Consider the following 23,192-nt stretch of genomic DNA (forward strand, 5'->3'; position numbering starts at 1 on the left):
CATTAATGCATGATGGGGAGAATGTCACTCGCTTCTCCTTCACATATATTGAATCTGAGGAAGCATCAGGGAGGTTAACTTAAAAGTCTCTCACCACAGAAATCACTGCTACAACGATGGTGTAGCTGAGGGCATCCCAATTCTTGCTAGCAATCATGTTCTCGATTTGACCTCCAGGGTTAATGAGGTCACACTCAACAATTAGCTTATTTGACTCAGTGTTCATTATACCTCTCCCGAGCAATAAATTTAATGAACAACTTCTTGTTAAAGGAAGCTTTAACCTTCATAGCAGATGTTTTAGGGGCCATGACAAATAGGAACAAAGATAGTTAAGGCGAAATATGAGCTTACAAATGATAGGAATGCAATCAATATGCTAGTTAAGAGGTAAATCAACTCTCCTCTTAATCTCTTCCTCTTCTTCACGATTTCCCCGAAATCTTCTCAAATTCACGGATGAAAAAGGAAATGCAAGCTTAAAGTGATGTAATTTACCTCATGAAGATGAATTTCACCCTTCATACCCTCGAGATTGATCTCAAAACAAGGAGAAAAGGATTCCTAAGGATCACCCTTATATCGGCGGTGAGGAGTTGGGGAAAACAATTGCAAGAAAATGACCTAACTTGGGCGATTTAAGTCACTTAAATCGAACCGAGAGTCCAACGCTTATGCGCTGCGAACTAGGTGCTAATACCCTATTGGGCAGCGCCTTGACACTGGTTTTTGGGCGCCTAGGCCCCGGTTTCCAATTCTGCCATTTTGATGTCAGGGGTCCCCGGGTCATAGTGCACGATCTGATAACACATCGTGGTGAAACCGCTCCAATAACCTCTACGTTTTCACTTCAATAACTTCGAAAAAACAACTTTAATAAGTCCCTAATAACGCCATAATAACCTTCAATAACACCACATGAAGAATCGATCCAATAGCCTCACAGTTCCGTTTCCTCGCAAAACAATTCTAATAATCGCTTCAATAACCCCCCAACAATACCACGAGGTGAACTACTCAAATAACCTTCGCAGTTCCACATCAATAAACCCCACAGGACAACCCAATAAACCCTCAATAACGCCGTAATAACCCTTCAATAACGCAACGATTCCGCTTCAATAACCCCGCAGAGCAATTCCAATGACCGCTTCAATAACGTCGCAATAACCCCCCGATAACACGGTGTGGTGAAGCACTCCAATAACCTCTGTGGTTTCACTTCAATAACCCCCGTGGAACAAATCCAATAAGTCCCCAATAATGCCGCGGTCCCACTTCAATAACCGCCGCAGAACAATTCCAATAACTGCTTCAATAACGTCACAATAACCCTTCAATAACACAGCGCGGTGGACCACTCCAATAACCTCAACAATTCCACTTCAATAATTCCCGCAAAATAACTCTAATAAGTCCCCAATAGCACTACAATAACCCTTCAATAACTCATAATATTTAATAAAATGATTAAAAAAGGAATACAATGTTACCCTCTTGTTCCTCTAATAAAATTAGACGTTAGTCATATATACGTTTTGCGGTGTTATTGGAGATTTATTGAAGTTCTTCTGTGGGTTTATTGATGTAGAATAGATGTTATTAGAGCGATTTACTACGAGATATTATTGAAGATTATTACATTATTATTTAGTGATTATTAGAATTTTTTACTTTGATTATTGACGTGAAATCACAAAAAATATTGAAGCGCACGGTATTTATGAGATTCGCCGTATATCACTGAAGCGCACGGTATTTATGAGATTCGCCGTATATCACTGTAGTCGGCATATTACTTCGCACTCCGTATGAGAAATTTTTCCTCACCCTCCCGGTTTCGCCCAAAACCATCGTCAACGAACCCTCGCGACACAGTTTCAATTAGAGCCGAGCTGGGAAAGCAATAACGGGATCGCGGCTTACGGAGGCCTCCGAGACTCCCGTCTTTCTCATCCTTCCGCTCCGCTTCTACCAGAAACCATCGAGGAAGGAAGCCTGTTCACGCTATCATTCCTCTTCGCTCGTCCGCAGCATTTTGGGATTTACGAGAGCTCAGGATTTAGGCAGGCGTTTTTTTTCTTTTTTCTCCGTCGGGCAGGATTTAATTTATCCTAAATCCTGCTTAAAACCGGCTACCATATAGCCCCTTACAACAAAGAAGCTAGGAAGTGGCTACGGAAGTTCGCTAGAGAAGGTATATGAAGGGCCTATAAAGAAGAAGAGTTCACGAGACTAGTGAATTTGCTAAATTCTCACAATGCCTGGATTTACTAAATCTCGAGAAACCAAGCCATTCGCTGTCCCAGATGTCGCTAGTTTGAAGCTTCGGATGGAGAGCGGTGGCCACTGGAGGGTACCGCAGAAGAAATCTTCTGCCGTCAGGCGCATAAACCATCGAAGGTTGAGCCGTCTCCTCGATCGGTTAGTTGTGAACCACCGGTGGAGAGAAGCCAGCGCGGTTTTGAGCGCTACTTTTGCGGGTTGCCATCGTTACTACTCCGAGGACCGGAGAAACTTTCTGGTTGGCTGAATGTGTTCAATCTCTTTTTTTTTTTATAATGGGTATCTTACGTTGGTGGCGGGCTTTTATCACTAACGATCACAAGACATTTGCGTTTAGATCGCTATGGAGCTTCAGAAGCGGTTCTGCAGGAAGAGAAACTACCATAATTTGATCAAATCAACTTATGAGATTTGGATGGGTAAACTATCCTGGCATAAGAAAGGGCATGCGAAGGTAATTAGATTGCTCTATTTTCATGGCATGATTCGTCATTTTCAAGCACAATTTTTGACAAGTCATATGTAAATTAATAAACAAACTATGCTTGGTGAAAATGTATGAAATATAGTGCTAGGCCTTTGATATTGGTAATCTTTATGACGTTGATTTGCTGCATCTTCTTCTTACTGAGCAGAAACACTTGCTTCAGCTTGAACTAGCACTTTTTTATCTCAGTCAAGGGAAAATTAAAGAGGCATATTCTCACACAAGATTGTAAGCTTCCATCGCTTTCTTTTCAATTGTTTTTTTGCAGTGAAGTAAAACTATACTGTCCAATTTTCATACTTTTGTTATTATGGATTTTTTTCTAAAGCGCATTATCATGCTTTTGAGGGTTGCAGATGAAATTTACACTCCTCTGACTGTTTTTTGTTTTAATATGACCCATAAACTTTTGTTTTATATGTTTGCTTCAATATTATTGTTGATCTTCTATATATATATCATATTATTTTCCTTTTAAAATGAGCTATTTTGAAGCAAGTTTTTTCTTTTTTTTTATAATGGGTTACAAGTTTTCACCATTTAGGGTTTTGTTCAAACAAAATTACCATTGAACACAATAATTATTTAGCTTCCATGGTTTAACATCTTTCGGCATAAATTTTCTTGCTTCAATGTGCACTGGTGACTGGTTCTTTAAGGAAGCTTTTGAGCTGCTAAGTAGGCTCTTAAGGGCTTCTGAGCTGTTAAATGGTTACAATTTACTAGCATTCATGTAATTGTTTTTTTTTATGGAATGTAACTTGTTTAGTTGATTGGGTTTTCATTTAAATAATGATGTTATCTAGGATGATCAATGTAGATTACGCCTTTCAATTTTTTCTTTCCCTTTTATATTGCTATGAAAATTAAAGAAATCTATATCACATCGGATTTGAGTTTGGCTTTTATACAAGTTAGCTTATCTCAACATACAAGATAACAATAGGTTAAACAAATTATATTACTGCCAAAAATACTCAACATAAAATTATATCAAGGACACTGGGAAGCATAAACCCAACAACCCCTTTGGTATGGGAGATCTTCTCTCACTTGATTGAAATTTACTCTCATCATTTTAAAATGTTTAGAGTAATTCTGAACTTTATCAAATTATATTTTATATAATTTTTTGAGATTTCTTTATGTCAATATTGTTACTTTGTTAAAATTTTTTTATTGATTTATTATGTTGGAATATAATAGGCACGTGGAATTTATTGCTGTTAGCCTTCAGTCATCATATATTTTGTGGACTATCTATTTGTTTATTATTTTGGTTAAGATTTTATGAGTTGAACATCCGATAATGTTGATTAAACATATTTTTTTTCTTTTCAGTCTTGTTACGGAGGAATTTGGAACCGAGCCTTACGTTAACTTGATCCATGGATTGATACTGTATCAGCTTTGGTATGCTGATTTACCTGAGGAGATGCAAATAAAAGGTTTTGATGTTCACCTTTCATCAGACGCACTTGGGATGCCCATGATTGATGGTTTTCAGGAAACTGATATTGATGAAAGTTCAAATGGTCATGTTGCTGTTGATATTGAGAATACCAAAGCATCTTTTCATTGTTCTTCAGAAAGCTCTGTTGGCATCGAGAAAATCTTTATGGTAGGAAAATATGATGCTCTTCGAGAAAATTCTGTTGATGCCTTTAATGCACAGGTCCATATTAGCCAATGCGACGGAGAGGAGAAAGTGCTCCCCAAACTTCGGGATAACTTTATCAACACGTCCATTTTTTTTGCTTCTGGTTGGTTTGCCTTTTGCATTTCCATTTTTTTTTCTTAATGTTGCTTATTGTTGCTATTTTCAGATTTTTATTGATGTGGAATGTCTAAATATTTTTTGTTAAAAGATTGTGAAACTTAACAAATATCTCAAAACTTGGCATTTTTCTCTTATATTGACATCTGGGTTGTCAGAACCATAATCACATGTATTGCATCAAAAAGAGAAGTTTACCAGCATTTCCCATGATAAGATGTATGAATCCGAGCATGTAAATTAATGCGCTTTAGAATGTTTATTTGTTGTTTATTCCATCCACTGTTTGATGTGATGATGCTAGTATTCCTATATTTTCTCCTTTGTTACAAAGAAATATGTAAACTTAAAAGAGATGATCGGGACACCTCTTTTGATTTTTTTCATTATGTGTAAGTACTAATTTGATCGTACCTCTTCTTTTATTCATTATTAGCAATAAGTTGCAAGCAGGTTAATTATTTGGAACTAGTCTGTTATGCCTTGTAACATTAGATAGGCATTTGAATGTTTCTGTAGCTATATAGATTATAACAATGTCAGCATAAATTGGAAAATAATTTTTACTAAATCAGTTTTAATTAGTTCTAGGCCAATCATCATGCACTTTGAAACATGCCTTTCTGAAATTCACTCCATCTATAGTAGATTGATCAGATGTATAATATCCCACGTGTCCATGATCTTTAAGTGTTTTTTCTATTGATATAATTGTATGCTTGAAACTTCCCCTTGCTTTTTTACAACAGTAGTTGACTTCTACATTTATGGTTTAACGTAAATTTTGTTTCTTGTTCTATGTCAGAACTGGATAAAAGATTGTTGCCTATACATATAAAGCTCTTAACAGAGGATCCGATTCAGTCAATACTGCTGTACCGGAAGTTGGCCAATGAGAAGTACAGAGATGCAGTGAAACATTTGCGTCTTGCTCTTCATTCAACACCACCATTGTTGGCTGCATTGCTTCCTTTTATACAGGTGTAAGTCCATATATTTACATTTGATCCATTGTTTCCTTTGTTCACCTATTTTCTTCTGCTAAATATTGTATTGACCTTATTCAGTCACTATTGTATCAAGTACATGCAATCCCATAAGACAATGTGTTTTTGCTTAGTTGACTGTTGCTAACAATTAAAAGAAAGAAAAATGATATTTTTATCGAGGATCTGCATTAAGAGAATTATGAATTATATTACAGCTGCATCAAAATGCAGGATGGATGTATTTGTTTGAGCGAAGCTGGAAGGAACGGGGGTAGATCAATTTTTTACAACATGGATTGAAGTAATACAAATGATTTGGATTTCTAAGATAAAACCTAAAACAATGGGATAAGTATAATAAGGATAATGTTGTATGAGAGAGCTTTCAAAAAGATGCATGGCTAAAGTACTATGACTCAACAAGCTATCTACCGAGATTTTGACAGGTTCATCAACAAAGTATTTTGGTTTAGTAGTTTTTTTATTGAAGCTTAAAGTATTTTGGTTAACAAGCGTATAATATAAATTCATATCATGCAATGTCTTTTCACCTTCAATCCACCTCTCTTTAAGATGGGCCAACCATAGGTTCATTTTTATTAAGCATGTTGAATGAAATTAGAAAATAAAAGACAAATAAATGATAAAAATCATTTATTCACTTCTTTAGGCTCATCAATGTCACGACCCGGCCGGAACTTGGAATTAACTAAGGCTGGAACTGACGGCGGACGGTGTGAATTAAAATTTCTATATTCGGCTAGAATTTAATAGATGAAAGAGTCACTAAAGAAATTAAATTAAATCATTAAATTAATTTTACCTCATTACTGGTTGTACATGCCTTCTTTAAATGTTTTCCCGTTTATCGTTCATCTTTTAATCACTTAAAATTTACCTGAAAAATTAGTTTCAAATAACAGTTTACTAACATACCAGTGAATACTCATATTCCTAAACCAGAGCAATACAAGAGAAAATAAGACAATATGCATGTCAGTCAAGTTTTTTAAGAAATCAATAAAAAACATTTATTGCTGTTCAAAGATCCTTACAATATCAATAACATATCAATATTATTATGTATCTGCACAATCGTCACAGGAGACACCGTCTAAAAATTTTATCACTTAATATACTTAAATATCAATATTCTTTTCTATTTAAGTGCACAAATTTATTAATGTTCCCCCATTAATACCATCAAGGGGTGCTCCATCATAGCCAAACATGCACATACAATGATGCTATAAAAATATTACCTTTTTAATGATAAATATTTCATTCATATTTGCATCACAATCAATATTATTGTAGTAGATTTAATGACAATTTAAACAAAACTGAACACACAAGTTATTCTTATAATATGAACAAAATTTGAATTAATAATATATTATGATCCATTGATTATATGGTGTAACATGTTCCAAAAAGGTATCATATTGGTTAAGGTCATTAAGTTTCGTTTCTTCTATCTTTTGGTTTATTTTCCTTTCAATTTTGGCACATTCTATGATTTGTTGTAGGGCCTCTATGCATGCTTGCCAAAAGCTATCAAATTAATAGAATAAAAGGCCATTCATCCTTCACTAATAAAGGGAAATTAACTATTCATCTTTAATCTTGTTTTCTTTCCTCTAATGCTTGTCATCTTTCTCGTTTTTCTGCTGCATTTATCTAAGGTTTGTAGTGACTCTTGTCCTCTCTTTCTCTTTTGATTTTTTTATCCACAAAAATCAACCATACTCTATATTTTATGAATCAATGTTGCCAACCAATTTTTAATTTAGTCGGTGGTAAATTTTACAAGGAAGTTGTTATTCCTAACAGTGAATGCTTACACTGTTTGAATTTAGAAAATAGGGGAAAGCCCATCGACCTTTAATGCATTTTATAACAACATAGGATTTTTCTTCTCCCAAGAGCCTGTTTGGGATTACTTTTTGTTTTGTGTTTGTATTTCTTAGTCTCTTTTGTTTTTTGTTTTCTGTTTTTAGAAAACGTGTTTGACACTCTTATGATTTATATGTTTTTAAAAATAAAAAATATAAAATATGTTTGGTTTGGTATTTTTTATTTTCTTTAAAAGAACTATATTTTTTATAAAATGGTTGGGTTCACGGGACACTCCAATATTAATCTATGCCGTCCATTGTGTACACAACGTCTTCTTTGATCCACCTAGCATTAATCATTATCTGTGCGCGTGGCAGCGGGAGGGAGGAAAGAGATGGGTGACGACGAAGGCATGCGATCGACGATGGACGAAGGGCAGCTTCAACGGTAGGTAACAGGTAGGAAAACGACGACGAAGACTACAAGTAATGGGCGGGCGACAGGTAACTAGCGTAGGGAGCGGCGACAGGCGGCGGGCGGCGGCGACGATAATCCTAGGTAATGCCGTTGTTTGCCTCAGCTGGCGGTGGCGAGCAGCGGCCGACGGTGTGCATTTTCTTATGGCTTATTTAAAATATGTGTTTAGAGACTGGTCTCTTTAAAATATTTTAAAAAATAGTAAAATATATATTTTTTTGTTTTCAATATTTTTAAAAAACAAAAATGTTATTTCTAAAAATAAAAAAAATAGAAATAAAATATAAAAAACAGTTAAACAAACACTGTTTTTGTTTTTAAAAACAAAAAAGAAGAAACAAAATTTGATCCCAAACAATCCTTAAGTAATTTCTATTAATTCCGTAAGTCCGAAACATTAATATTATTTTGGTGTTGAAACCCTCATTCCAACACGCAAGAAATTTCTTAGGGTTAACTAAGGATTCAGAAGGTGACTCTTGGAGACTAAAACATGCTGAGTATGAATAAAAATATAAAAAGTTAAAGGTGATTGCTTAGTTTAAAAAAACATATGATGAGTCAGGCCTCTACAATGATGAATTACATGGAAGCTTTATATATAAGATCACACCACTATGAAAATAAAGGAGACACATCTACAAAAAAAAAAAAATGCAGATGAGAATTTTTCGATCCGGAGAGAAGCTAAAAAAAATACAAAAAATAGGGACGAAAGTATCCCCCAGAAGCAAAGTAAGAGTCACCTCATCAACCAAATTGTCACGTTTGAGGTAATTGATAATTGTCCTGATTTTTAAGGTATTTATTATCTTGATAGTAAAAAATATTGTATGGTTAAATTCACATTTACTTCTTCCAACAAGCTTGTTTGAAGTTTTGTTTCACACACTTTAATATGGTTAGATTCACAATTTAAAAATTATGAATTGTAAACTTGACAAGTGCCCAGTCGAAAGATTGTTAAAAGTTTATTTCTTTCCCATCATACACAAAGAAGAATAGGTTAATCCAAAGATAGATTTCGAAGCATGATAAGGAATTTGTATAGCAATCTATTGTTTTAGAAATTTTGTTTCAAGAAAAAATATATATATATGAAATTTGTAGTGGAGTTTCAATAAAGATTTTGTACGTTGGACAGAAAGCCCAATTGTGCAACCATGTAAAAAGGAGAGGATTGAAGTTTCCCTCAACATATGAGTAAGTCACTAGATCATCATGTTGCTTTTGCAATAAGTATGTTATAAACTCAATAATTGTTTAAATTTATATCCAATTACGATTTTAATCTGGATGGATCAGAAATATATTCATTAAGTTAGAAGAAGTAATTGTTGTTGGAGTGGCAAAGGTAAGATCATGCAATATCCTTCATTTACATGCAGACGCAAGTGAGAAAGCTTGGGAGGAAGCTTTTCAGCACCAGCTTCTGGTGAAATCAATATTCTCAATGTTGTTTTGGACCTAAGTATTGAAAAAAGTGAAGCTTTGCTTTGATTTTTGGTTTGGTCAGTACTAAGCTTCCCAAACCCTATTCTCGTAGTTGGTTTCTAATGAGTAATGTTTGCTAAGTCACTATAACTTTATGCAGATGCTTCATTGATGAAATAAATCAATATTATTCAGTGTTGTAGCATTGGATGTATGCTATGTAATATCGGGCAATCCATTTTTGTGAGATAAAGATGCTATCTTCTTTTGAAGATAAAAAAAAATTGTCTTTGTAAAGGAATGGAAAAAAAACATATTGGTAATCGAAGGGGATGGAGACCAATATATTTGAGGATTTCAACAAAGATTTAAGAGTTCTCTTTCTAATGACAAGCATAAGGGCACAATCTGAATTCCTTGTTTATATACTATTATTACTCGCTTAGAAGCTTATGAATTCAAGGAATATAAAAAGAAGAGCAGATCCAAATAACAAGAAGAGGAACTTGTAGGAGCCAATGACCTAAAATTTGGAGCCGCGACAGTGATGCAAGAGGATTTAAAAAATATTGCAAATTTTGTAAATATGAACTGAGCTGGGAACTCACAAAATTTTAGTTTAAATTTCAAAAATAGAGGGTGACCAATGAGATAGGAGAGAAAAGTAGAAGTGGAGAGATAAAGGCAACTACCTAAAATTCGCTCCATCTAATTCGACCTGGCTAACCACCCAATTTAGGCGATTCAAGAGAATATATATATTTTTTGTTTACAGGGATTGTTATTATCCTAATTGAAATTGTCCTTAGGATATTTTGGATGAGGGTTGCTTATTTGATGCAACTATAGGAGTGCTTAGGATTTTAACTTCAAGTTAGAAAAGGAAAAAAAAATTATAATTCGTCCTTATTCTCTCTTTCATTGTCTTATATTTATTGTCCTCTCTCCCACTCTTCTTTTGATTTTAACTGTGATTTCTCGGCCTCACGTTCTTTCTGTCTAGTCTACAGAGGCCAACTATCTAACTACTGTTTAGCTATCAATCATTGTCTTCTCATCAAATAGTTGCTTTACGGTTAACTTACTAACCATTCAAGTCTGGAGAACATGAGAAAGCCTATTATTCTCTGACGTATTCCATTGAAAGCTTAATCGCCCAAGATAATTTCTACAGATTCTATCAGTCCTATATATATAATTAGTAATAATCATATTGATTTTTCTCTTGAATCTAGTTTGGATTCAAGTTTATGAGTTATGCATGGCTCGAATGAAGATCATAACAAGCTAGCCTTTAATAAGGCTCTTTCTTGGTTTTAGATCCGACCGAATGTTTTTGTGCCAATCTTGATCCAAGCTCCAATCTGCTCAAGTTTGGATTATTTACCAACCTAATAACACATTGTGCCTAAGAGTGCAAAATGCTGGCAAAGATTGATGAGATTCTTTTTTAACATTGGTATGATGTTGTGACCAATTTTTGGCTTTTCTTCCAGCGCATTTCAAAATTGTATGAATGAAACATGATTATGATTTATTTCAGCATTTATTGCCAACCCGTTCGTAATAATTTTAATAAAATGCATTGCATATACATTGGGCATGTTTGGTTATACTTTTCTTTTCTGTTTTTTATTTTTGGTTTTAAAGGATATCTAATTTAGTTAGGAAATGTTCTTGGTTAGGCAATTTTATTTTTTGCTTTTGGAAAGAAATTAGCGTGTTTTAAAAAAAATTGCAAACGCCACATGAGCTGTTTTCATTCTAAAAATTCTACTAGGAAAACAATAACTATACACTTTCGAAATGTTTCTGTTTTTATTTGAAAAAAATAACAAAATACAACTAAAATAAAAACAAAACTGAGAGAAAAAAATACCAACCATATATGCCCCTAACTTCTATATTTTTTATTTAAATGCTTAGTTAGTTCTTTTGATACCAATATTGAATAGTGTATTCTAGAATCTAGATTAGTAATTTTGATTTTGATTTGGAGTCTGGAGGGCTTCATGAAAAATACATGTTTCAGTTTTCCTGATGTTCATGCTTGAACACAAGTCAAGTATGCCTTAAAGAACACGTACAAGCAGAATACATGTTTCACATTTGCTGTTGTTTTTAAGAAAATTAATAATTATTAATTATTCTCTTAAGTGTCAAAATTGGTCTGCGTAATAATATCAAATTGATTGGGTCTTTATCAAATATTCTCTTAAGTGTCTTAAATGATTAATGTTTGCCTATCAAGCCGTCCAAACTATTCTTCACAAAATTTTGGTTTTCAAAATGGTTGCGCTAAATTATGCGGGTCATTAATTTTAGATACACAAGAAGATGGATGCTGGACCGTTTTGAGATGATAGCGCACACAACACCAAAAATATAATATATGTTTAAGTTAGTTCAATGGCGTTAAAAAGCGTGATAACTGAAAATACCCTCAAATTTTAATATTTAATTTCTTGTCTTTGATGCACATTAGATTGGATTTTGTCATCAACGGCTTCTTTTTTTCTTTAATGATGTTTTTTTATTCATGAGAATTTTCTTTTTTAGCTTCGAATGTCATTCTCTTTCCGGCCCACTTTTATGGGATGCATCACGTGCCAAAGAGTTAGTGTTTTAAATAAAATCAGCTTGGCATGCTGATTTACATGTTATTTGTGTTGATTTGCAAATTTACTGATGAGTTAATCAATAATTTTTTTCTTTTGTATTTTTTTCTCTCTTTGCGTGTGTGGAACTGTAATTTTTTCTTTTGACAGAACCATTTTATTTCCTCTAGTACAATCGCTTCTACTGTTATCAACATTTGTTTGATATTTCTGTCTTTTGATTTGATAAGTTGTCATCTTTAAGCTAATTATGCTGCACAATCAGCTGTTATTGCTTGGTGATCAGGTACATGAAGCAATTGTTGAGCTTGACAAGTCCTGCCATGAGTTAGATTCAGCACTTCCTTTCAGGTATCCTATAAAGACTGACATGATATGATGCAGCTTTTTGTACTTTTAAAGGGTTTATTTTTCTTCATTTTAAGCATGAAGTCATGTTTGAGCTTGTTTTTTGTTTTTCTCATATTCTTAATTTATTAGAATTAAATGAAAATATGACACTCAATAGGACACAATGGAGAAAAGGATTCATGTAACCAACCCTACTTAGTGGGATATAGGCTTGATGTTGTTGTCATATTCATTTTTAATGCTCGATCTTTAAAATATTTTTGTTTTTTTTAATAATTTGGTAAATAAATACTAATCCATCTATTTCTCCATAACTAATGATAGATATGATATCTCATGTAGATTGAAGGCTAGACTTCTGCAATGTTTTTGTAGCGGTCAGATATCAGTGATTTCCAGCTGCTATGAGAGTGCCTTGACGAAGGACCCTGCATGTTATTACTCGATAGAAAGGTTAATCAAAATGCACAAAACAGGTCTAATCCAACCGTTTGAGGTTTTTTTTTTGAAATGTACTCAAATGCTTTGACCTTACGTCTACCAGTTTATTTGTTCATACTTAATTGTGGTATTGCTGTTATTTTAACACTCTAAACCTTTGTTATTAAAAGAAAAATGGATTTTTGTTTACATGTAAAGCGTAATTCTAATGTCACACAAACAAACTATGGGTAATAAATGCAATTCTCTTTTAATTATATTCCCTTTGATGAACTAAAAATCAAATGTTATTCCATATTAATGTTTTTAATTGGCATCTATGTTTTTAATCTATGATCATGATTCATAGTTTGAGTGGGGAAGTGTTTGATTTGTTTTGTCTTGTTGTCGAGGTCAAGTTCAAACTACTTGAAATCATGCGGGTAAAATTTGCATGGAAAGAATTGATAATTGTCTTCTTGTTGGAGGAGACATTAGTAAGTGGTAAACTACAACAATTTTTACCACCAAATGAAAAATGCATTGCTTAGTAAGTGGTAAACTATGTTGTTAATTTCATGTTGGAACTTTTCATGAGTAGAGCCTGATGTTTCTCTCCATGGTGGCATGTTTCGAGTTGGGAATGGGAAGAAAAAAAGTTGATGGAGGTGAATTGGGTAGGGGTGGGTGCTGGGAACCCTAGGATAGGACTAGGGTTAAGTTGGCTCTAATACCAAATGATATCTGAACTAGTTGGGATGTGACAATATATAAAAAAAAGGTAAACTTTTTAAATATAAAAATAGTGATACAACATGACTCAAACAAAATAGAAATACAATAATAATAGACGAATCCCTAACTAGAGTTATAGGAAGAGATTGGAAGGCAGTAGAGGCATCGGTAAGGTGAGCAGTTGTTGGGTAGGTAAGGGATTATGTGTGGTTGTTTGTAGGTGGATTGGACGGCGAGATCGTGAAGGAAGTAGAGGTGGCGGTAGAGTGGTAGAGGAATGTGGGGGTGGTAGGCAGCCAAGGGAGTGTTAGGGAAAGGGAGTCGGTAAGTAGTAGCGAAGGAGTTTGAAGTTTACAAGATACAGCCTCAGGGGGAACAAGAGAGAAGTACCACCTCAGAGGGAACTAGATGCAACCTTAGAGCAAGATACATCCGAAGCACCGCCTATCGTCGGTTACAACCCTAACAAGGAGAAGAGCCTCCACATAGGAGATTATAATACTACTTTAGTAGAACTGCCTCATACACACAAGGGACAACTATTTATAGCCTTCTGCTTCTACACAAAAGGAAAGAGGTGAAAAAGACAAGAAGAATCTAAAAACTCTTCTCCGGAAAGGTCTAGTGTGGTGGATACACAAAATAGCCCCACTGGATTGCTTGAATTCGCGATCCCTCCTCCTTCACGAGGGATCACAATCCGCTGTTCCGCGAAGCTTCGTGGATTAGATTGTGTTTGCTGGTATGCCTAGGATGATAGAACCATGCAATCTTGATCGAGTATACCTCCATTCTCTCAACAATATCACCCATCAATTCATTTGAAACCTAAACATTAAAAGTGACTTAAAGTTGAACAAAAAGGTGAAAAAAATAAGAAGAATCCAAAAACTCTTCCCCGAAAAGGTCTAGTGTGGTGGATACACGAAATAGCCCCACTGGATTGCCCCACCGGATTGCTTGAATTCGCGATCCCTCCTTCTTCAAGAGGGATCGCGATCCCGGATCGCGATCCCGCTATTCTGCAAAGCTTCGTGGATTAGATTGTGTTTGCTGGTATGCCTAGGATGATAGAACCATGCAATCTTGATCAAGTATACCTCCATTCTCTCAACAATATCACCTATCAATTCAATTGAAACCTAAACATTAAAAGTGACTTAAAGTTGAACTTAAGCATCATTTTTAATCATGAGTGCTCTCGAAAGTTTTGCTTATTAATAGTTATGGAAGACTGAGCTTAGAAGAGGCCTTGATTCCAAATCTAAATAAATTTCCAACATGTTATAAAAAAAAATATGATGTCTGCTTTATAAAAAATAAAAGTTCGAAGAGGGATTTGTATCTTAGTGGTCTTGTTGTGAGAATTGCTCAGGTCATTTTAAAGTTGTTTAGATGGTAGTTTTAACATTTCCTCCTAGTGTCTTTTCGCTCTTAAGGTCTACAAATTTTATAGGAATATCTGTCAATTCATTGTCGTAGAAAGTTATGTAACTGAAAATGCAAAGAATAATAGTATGATTACCAGAGAAATTATACCGAAGATAGCAATGAAAAAAATGCCTATATAGAAGCTGCATTCCGACAATAAAATATTATCTCAATTTCTCTGGAAATGGCCATCAAATAGCAGTTTGGAGGATGCTGCTCCCAAGCTGGTGAAATGAATTCGCAGATTAACACTTAGGCTATGGCAATTACATTGCGAGATTTACATTGATATCTTAATCTGTTCAAAACCGGATTCTTGTTTTCTTCTTATAGAAAACCTAAAATACCCACCTTCAATCTCTTTACATAATGCATTTTCCAGTTGTCTGCACAAAAGCACCTCCAAAAACCGTGCAAAGAGTTCTATATAACAAAAAAAAGGTAAAAATGAAAAAAAAATCATGCATCCTCATTTATGCTGTCACTGGAAGTTTTAAAATCCATTGTAAACAGTTATAATGTGCTATTGGGAAGACGTGCATGACATGAAACTATCCAAAAAGTGCATGAATGAATAGAACTTGTAAGTCTGCTTCCTTACCTTTAATCATCCAATTTTTTGGGGTATGTTGGTTGGGTTTATTTAGGTTGTTCCTAAATTTTGTAACGTTTTGATTGTCAAAATTATGATACTTCTATTATGTTGAACAAAGGATTGTTCCTGATACCCGATATTGTCAATTATGCTAAATTGTTTAATATTGGTCATTCCAACTTCTGTAGAATAATCTGCCCGGTATAAAGCAATAAGTCGGTGGTTTTAAATTATAATTGATTATTTTTATCCTGTTGCATCAGGGAATTACAGTACAACACCACTGCTGGAGATGCTAGCTATGCATTTAGATTCTGTCGATGGGAAATGCAGCATTTGGGAAGAATTTGCTTCTTGCTTCCTTAAACTTCAAACATCTATGCTTTTTCACTATGAAGATTGCATTTCAACAAACAATGGAGCTGCAACAACTAATAAATACTGCAACAGAATACCTACAATATTTACTGAAGGAGAAACTGGAGATACTTGGAGGCTTCGCTGTAGATGGTGGGTATCACGCCACTTTAGCAGAAGTATTTATCTCTCTGAGATCAAGGCTGGTAAGTTTTATATATTCTGCCTAGCATGTTGGCAAAAGTATGGATTTATTGTGATTTGAGAGAGATATGAAGGGAGGGGATGTGAGAGATATGTTAAACATACTACTTAAAAATTTTCATTTTACATTTTATGGTTCTAAAATTGTATTCTTAAAATCTATATTATACCTGATAAGATTGACCATTTTCCTATTTTATGGAAACTTCTCAAAACTTCTATTTAGTCATGTTTTAAAATTATATTTTCATTTTTTACATAGAAGATATTAGTACAAGGTTTTAATAAAAAGCAATCACTATTGCAATTTTTATGTCATTAGTTATATGTGAAGCATGAGAATTTTATAACAATATGATTATGCTATGTAAGTGATGATTATAGGAAATTTTTGAAATAATTTATATGAATATGAAATCTTCGAAAGAAGCTATATGAATATGACACGGATAAATCCTGGAAATTTTGATAAGATGTCCTTCAGGATACATTGTCCATGTAGATATGTTATTATATTTGACATTAATATTCTTTGTTTGGTAAAAGAAGTTTAGGAGCTATTTGATCTTATGCCGTTTTAAAGTGTGTCATTAAGATGTCTTATTTGTTAATTGTTGTGGGTAGATTTTTATCAATTAATACATTATTTAGTTTATTGTTTAAATACCTAATAGTTGGATGTGGTGGATATTATTTAGATTTAAACATAACGTACTTTAAAAGTTATTTATTTATTTATTAGACATCTGCAGACTAGACAGTCATTATTGATAACATAAAATTGTTTGGATTATTTATTTATTAGACATCTGCAGACTAGACAGTCATCATCTATTGATAACATAAAATTGTTTGGATTTTAACGAACTTAACAACCCATTGAATTTTAGTAGATTACTCACTCGAAGTCAGAATTGCAAGTGTTCAACTCTGCATTCTTAAATTTACAATTGGATAGACTAGGGCGCTTTACACACTATCATTGATGAATGCTATCCCAAATGGATACTTAACCTTTCCAAAATATCCAAGATCTACAGCTTCTCGATCAAACATGCCTCTTGTTCTACAGGAGTGAGAATCTCATGCTTTTTTCTCTTTTTGGAAAATTGTTGGCCATATTTTCATTCAAGATGTGATTTTTCGCTCAATCCATTGTCTTGTTCATCAATTTGATAAAAAGTCAAATGAAGGCTTCTATCGTGGCTGACTTAAAAAAAAAATAAAATAAAAACTTCTTGTTTTTTTTGCCATAGGTGAGTGGATGCTCTTACAATTCAAGGCTGCCTGTGCAATTCATTTGTACGGTCCAAACTTTGAGTATGTCACTGCTGTTCTCAGTAGCCTTACACAACGAGGGAATGCTAGCCAGCTCTCCTACTTACATATCCACATTAAAAATCCTTTGAATCTTAAAGAAAATCTGGCTCACGTTTGAGTGATTGATGTCCTGCTCCAGTTTCTAAAGGAGAGATGCTTTTCTATTGAAAGAATCCGCAATCTTTTTCAATCATTGGATCCGCTCTATGCGAACCAAAAACAGAGCAGTTGATTGTGAACACAGAGAAGCAAACGACATGTTACTACAGAATCTGTCACCAGGCATTCATCCTGTGTTCAGGAGCTATATTTTTCAAATCCTAAACTCTATACTATGAATACTGCAACAGATGGAAAATGCTTGGCGTGAGATATCCAAAATGGGAATAATACTCGATGAAACCGAGAAGGTATTTCAACTTTCATTGCTCAAGAAGTTTGGGCGATGAAATTTCATATTAGCTTATAACTTCCCAAAAATGGCAAAGGTTCTTTTTATTATGGAGTACAACAACAACAAGCCTTTATCCCACTAAATGGGGTTCACTACATGAATCTTTTTTCTCCGTCCTATGGAGTGTCATATTTTCATTTAATTCTAATAGATTAAGATTCATTTTTATACAATATGCCCAAGTTTTTTTAGGTCTACCTCTGTCTTTCTTAACATAAGATTTTAAAACATTTACTCTCCTAATCGGATCATCATATGGCGGACTTTTAACGTGATTGAACCATCTAAGCTGGCTCTTTCTAACCTTGTATGCCATTGGAGCCACACAACCTTACCACGAATATATTCATTTAGCATTTTGTCTCTAAGTGTCAAGCCACTCATCCACCCAAGCATTCTCATCTCAGCAACACTTAACTTTGCTTTATGCTTCCTTTTTAAAGGCCAACATTTTGCGCCATAGAGCATTGCACTTATTAAATTTCCCTTTTAAGTCTAAGCAATAACTTTCTATTGCACAATTGGCCCGATGCATGCCTCTAGTTCAACCAACCAACTTGAATTCCACTAATAATGCCCCATCTATATCACCATCACTTTGAACAATATTATTGATATATCTATAAATTACACACCTTTTATGTGTAATCTTTGTATCGTGTCTTAACCTATGTTTAATTTCTCTCTTCCATAATTTTAAAGTAGGACACAACAACTTAATTCCTCTATAATTTGCACTCTTGTGCATCCCCTTTATTCTTAAAAACGGGATCAAAATACTCTTCCTCCACTCCTCAAGCATCTTTTTAGTTTTTAAAATAATATTAAAGAGTTTAATAAGCCAAGAAACTCTCCAATCTCCTAAGCATTTCCACACTTGTTGGGATATTATCAAGTCCTAGTGATTTGTTATCATTGATTTTTTCTAAAGCCTCGTCAACTTCTTTTTTATTAATGTGACGGTAAAAATAAAATGTTTTATTATTATTAATGATGTTAAGATCACTAAAATCGATTGTATTTTAGAAACTTCATAAAAAAGTTTATCAAATTAGCTCACACACTTATATTAAATATATTTCTCTAAGAAAATCAATTTTTTTATTTTTTTATTTTCATTTTTAATATATTTTACTTGAATTAAATCTTTTTTTTGGTTATTTTATACATATATTTTTCACCATTTTTAATATCTCTTTTATTAAAAAGATGGCTAAAAATAATTTTTTTAGCGTCACAAATTATTCTCTTAGACTCCTTACGGGCTACTTTATTTTTCTCATCTATCTAAGCTTTCACATTTAACCAATTTTTATAACACTTCTTATATTTTATTTTTCTTGCACATTATTTTTCCACTACCTGCTATTATTATTTATAAAAAAATTTTCTTTTAATTATCTAAACATATCTTTTGTCACTTGTTTAATAGTGTTTGTTACCTTACCCTGCATGAACATCTTAAATCTTGAAATTTATTCAGAAAAAAAATTATTTATGTCTTTTAAGTGCTCAATCTAATTTTATAACAATGTTTCATTGTATTATTTATCTTACAACTCTTCATCTTAAAATTTAGAAGTAATACTTGACGTTGAGTACTTAAATTCTCACTTGGAATGACCTTACAATCTTTACATTCCCGATGATTACTTTTTCTCATAAGAAAATAATCAATTTGTGTTTTATTAGATCCATTCTTATAATTAATAATATGTTCATATAAATATTAACAATAACAAAATCATACGCTAAAATAAACTAATATGGTGTTACCTTTTTCAGTAATCACTCTAAAATCATAGACACCATGAATATTTTTAAAATCTTCTGTCACTCTTCTAACATGTCCATTTAAATCTCTTCCAATAATATTTATTTTTTAATAGGTATCATTTATATTAATTGTTATTGATCATTTCATAATTTTTCTTTTGAACCTATATCTAAAGTCACTTAAGGAGTATAAATACTTATAACATTAAAAATTTTAGTATCAACAACAATATTCAGAGTTATAATTCTATCTTCAATTTTATTGTTTTTTGCAATATTATCTTTCAAACATTTATTTATAGTTACACCTACATTTCTAGTACGACTTTTAACTGAATATCAAAATCTAAAACTTAAATTATTAATCTTCTAGGCTTTTTCTCCAATCCATTTAATTTCTTGAATACATGAGATATTCATTTTATTATGAACCATAATATCTACTAATTCTATTTACCTGTGAGAGTATCTATATTCCACAAATCTATTCTACTATTAATTTCATTGATTGCATTCTTTATCTGCATCCGTTCGTAATGTGGGAATCCTTGCTTATTTGACACTAAATTTGGGCGCCGGTGTAGTGACCCTTGCACACTTTTCTCTATGTTCAGGTCATGAACCGTGTCACTTCCAGAGAACGTATTAGCATTTGCATAAGGATGTAATTGATTCAATTGATAATTTTTCGACAAAAAAATTATGCTGGCTATCGACTACCTAACATAACCCTCCACTTTCGCATCCAGAGCTTGGGATCCAGAAATGACTGTGTTTCTTTTTTACTATGGAGTAAAATACTAAAATAGTCTGTTGACAATTTACAATTTACATTAGGGGCCTTTTAGTCCCAGAGTTTATAAAGGTGCCAAATTAAACCTTAGACTCTTTTAATATCAACTGAAATGGTTTTCAAGAAGTGCCATATTAGCCCCCATTAAAAGAATTTAAGGACTAAATCAGCATTTTTATAGACTTTGGGACTAAAATGGCCCCTTATAAAAAGACAAATGAACCACATCCTTTCTAAATATTTGTTGTAGGTGGACAACCGCGATTCGACCTTAGCTTTCTTTTGGCATCTCCTGAAATCATTGGTAAAGTTTGTGATTTGCAATCCTGGTCCTTGTTGATGATGAAATCTTTGTTTAACTTGGCGCTTATGTTTGCAGCAAAGGCAGCCTGCACGAAGGAGATTAGCTCAGGGAAATTTGGGTTGCTCGAGGAGCTCTTCTTTAGTGGATCTTGATTCCAGAGTTCTTGGCATGGACTAGTGAGGAAGAGGCAGCCTGTAAGTAAAGTCGATACACTTAGGGCAGGTCTATTTATTAGTTTTTTGGAAGATTTACATACATTCCGTTCAATTCCCATGTATTTACATATCTAACACCTACACCTCAATTTTTTTTACATACCTTTAACTATGCATAAAAATGTGTATTTCATTTGTGCATTTTTCAGCCAGAATTGTCTATATTGCAATGGTGTCATAAACCTAATGTATGAAATGATATATTTCACTTTTAAAAAGTTTGCGATGGTGATATCTTTGGTGTGATGTTAATGAATGTTTAGCTGTTAGATATGTAAATACATAAAAATTGTGTGATATGTATGTAAATGCCCCTATTTTAAAACAATAATTTGCCTCTATTCCTCATCCTTGGTTGTCGTGTGAAGCACAGAAGGGCTGGGCACCTTTGTTGTTGGGAAGATTTTGCTGCATCTCATTAATAGTAGCAAGGACCTGCGCTACGATTTAACCTTCTTGGCTGTTACATGCGCATACGTTTCCAGCAACGAACCTTGATGAGTTATGTAAATACATAGGAATTGAGTGGTATGTAAATCTTCCTTCTAAAACCTAAGTGAATTTTATATGTGTAATCGCACATGAACTTAGCATTTTTCGTGTTGAATCAAGTTAATATTCTGCAGTCATTCATCTTTAATTTGAAATAAATTGATTTCAATTTCCGTTAATAATTTTTTGTTCCAAAATTTTTGGGATTTGTTTTCTCTAATAGTTTCAATTAAATATTACGCCCATTTCATAAATTTCATCATATTGTAAACTTTAGAAGAAAATTCGAAAGATACACGTGCATTTGTCTCACAATTTAGTTTTGCATGAAGCTTACAATTAAGGTTCTGGATTGTTTCCAAGCTAAACTTATTATCATTTACGACAAAATAATAAAGAGTTTTGAACATATGTTGAAGAAAAATTCTTCAATCATATTTTCACTAAAGTCCCTATCATATAAATATCTGATTTAGGAATTAAATAACTCGTCATTATCAAAGAATAGACGAGGCTGCTCCAGATAGAATTATTCCTTTCATAAAAAAGAATTTTTTGCAATATTTAGATGCCACTCAATACCTATGTATTTACATTTCTAACATCTACAACTTCAGTTTTTACACAGACATTACTTTGTTATGCATATTTGTATTGCACTTTTTTAGAAATTAAAATTAAATTTGGGATGTATGGATATAAAATATAAAATTTAGGTTTTATATATGCAAATACATAGGAATTGAGTAGTTTGTACGTTTATTAGGGTCATTTACATCTGTATTTATATATGTAACACACTTTATTTTTGTTATGCAAACTGCCCAAATCCTTCCTACTTAAGAAGTGAAATACACATTTTTATAAAAAAATACCACCATTCTAACTTTAAAAAAGTAAAATACACGTATTCATGCATAAGGAAATTGTTATGTTTGTAAAAATTAAAGTTTGCATGTTATTGATTTCAATTTCCGTTAATAATTTTTTGTTCCAAATTTTTTGGGATTTGTTTTCTCTAATAATTTCAATTAAATATTACGCCTATTTCATAAATTTCATCAATAATTTATGTGTATTGTAAACTTTTAGAAGAAAATTCGAATGATACACATGCAGTTGTCTCACAATTTAGTTTTGCATGAAATTTGCAATTAAGGTTCTGGATTGTTTCCAAGATAAACTTATCATCATTTACGACAAAAGAATAAAGAGTTTTGAACATATGTGGAAGAAAAATTCTTCAATCATATTTTAACGAAAGTCCCTATCATTTAAATATCTGATTTAGGAATTAAATAACTTGTCATTATCAAAGAATAGACGAGGCTGCCCCAAATAGAACTATTCCTTTCATAAAAAAGAATTTTTTGCAATATTTAGATGCCACTCAATACCTATGTATTTACATTTCTAACATCTACAACTTCAGTTTTTACACAGACATTACTTTGTTATGCATATTTGTATTGCACTTTTTTAGAAATTAAAATTAAATTTGGGATGTATGGATATAAAATATAAAATTTAGGTTTTATATATGCAAATACATAGGAATTGAGTAGTTTGTACGTTTATTAGGGTCATTTACATCTGTATTTATATATGTAACACAATTTATTTTTGTTATGCATACTGCTCAAATCCTTCCTACCACAGAAAAAACCCCCATTTTCACTTTTAAGAAGTGAAATACATATTTTTATAAAAAAATACCACCGTTCTAACTTTAAAAAAGTAAAATACACATATTCATGCATAAGGAAATTGTTGTGTTTGTAAAAATTAAAGTTTGCATGTTAGATTTGTAAATACATAGGTATTGAGTTATATGTATG

At 33.0% G+C, this 23,192-nt stretch overlaps 1 protein-coding gene across 4 annotated transcripts; it reads left to right on the plus strand.

Moving 5' to 3' along the window:
- The first annotated feature begins 1,790 nt into the window (after positions 1–1,790).
- Positions 1,791–21,388, plus strand: LOC110025762. 4 transcript variants are annotated; one of them, XM_020726410.1, is made up of 12 exons: positions 1,791–2,524; positions 2,624–2,740; positions 2,922–3,001; positions 4,115–4,536; positions 5,356–5,531; positions 12,173–12,258; positions 12,601–12,734; positions 15,703–16,002; positions 17,257–17,730; positions 20,594–20,647; positions 20,723–20,841; positions 21,236–21,388. In XM_020726410.1, exons 1-9 carry the CDS (start codon positions 2,261–2,263, stop codon positions 17,436–17,438), a joined length of 1,761 nt encoding a protein of 586 aa, XP_020582069.1. In that variant the 5' UTR covers positions 1,791–2,260; the 3' UTR covers positions 17,439–17,730; positions 20,594–20,647; positions 20,723–20,841; positions 21,236–21,388. The 4 variants fall into 4 exon arrangements, with proteins under 4 accessions (XP_020582069.1, XP_020582071.1, XP_020582070.1 ...); XM_020726412.1 differs by having other exon boundaries at positions 12,194–12,258; XM_020726411.1 differs by lacking the exon at positions 20,594–20,647.
- The last annotated feature ends 1,804 nt before the right edge of the window (positions 21,389–23,192 follow it).

This window comes from Phalaenopsis equestris, unplaced genomic scaffold (assembly GCF_001263595.1).
Source record: "Phalaenopsis equestris unplaced genomic scaffold, ASM126359v1 Scaffold000329, whole genome shotgun sequence".
In the NCBI taxonomy this organism is placed as follows: Eukaryota; Viridiplantae; Streptophyta; class Magnoliopsida; order Asparagales; family Orchidaceae; genus Phalaenopsis; species Phalaenopsis equestris.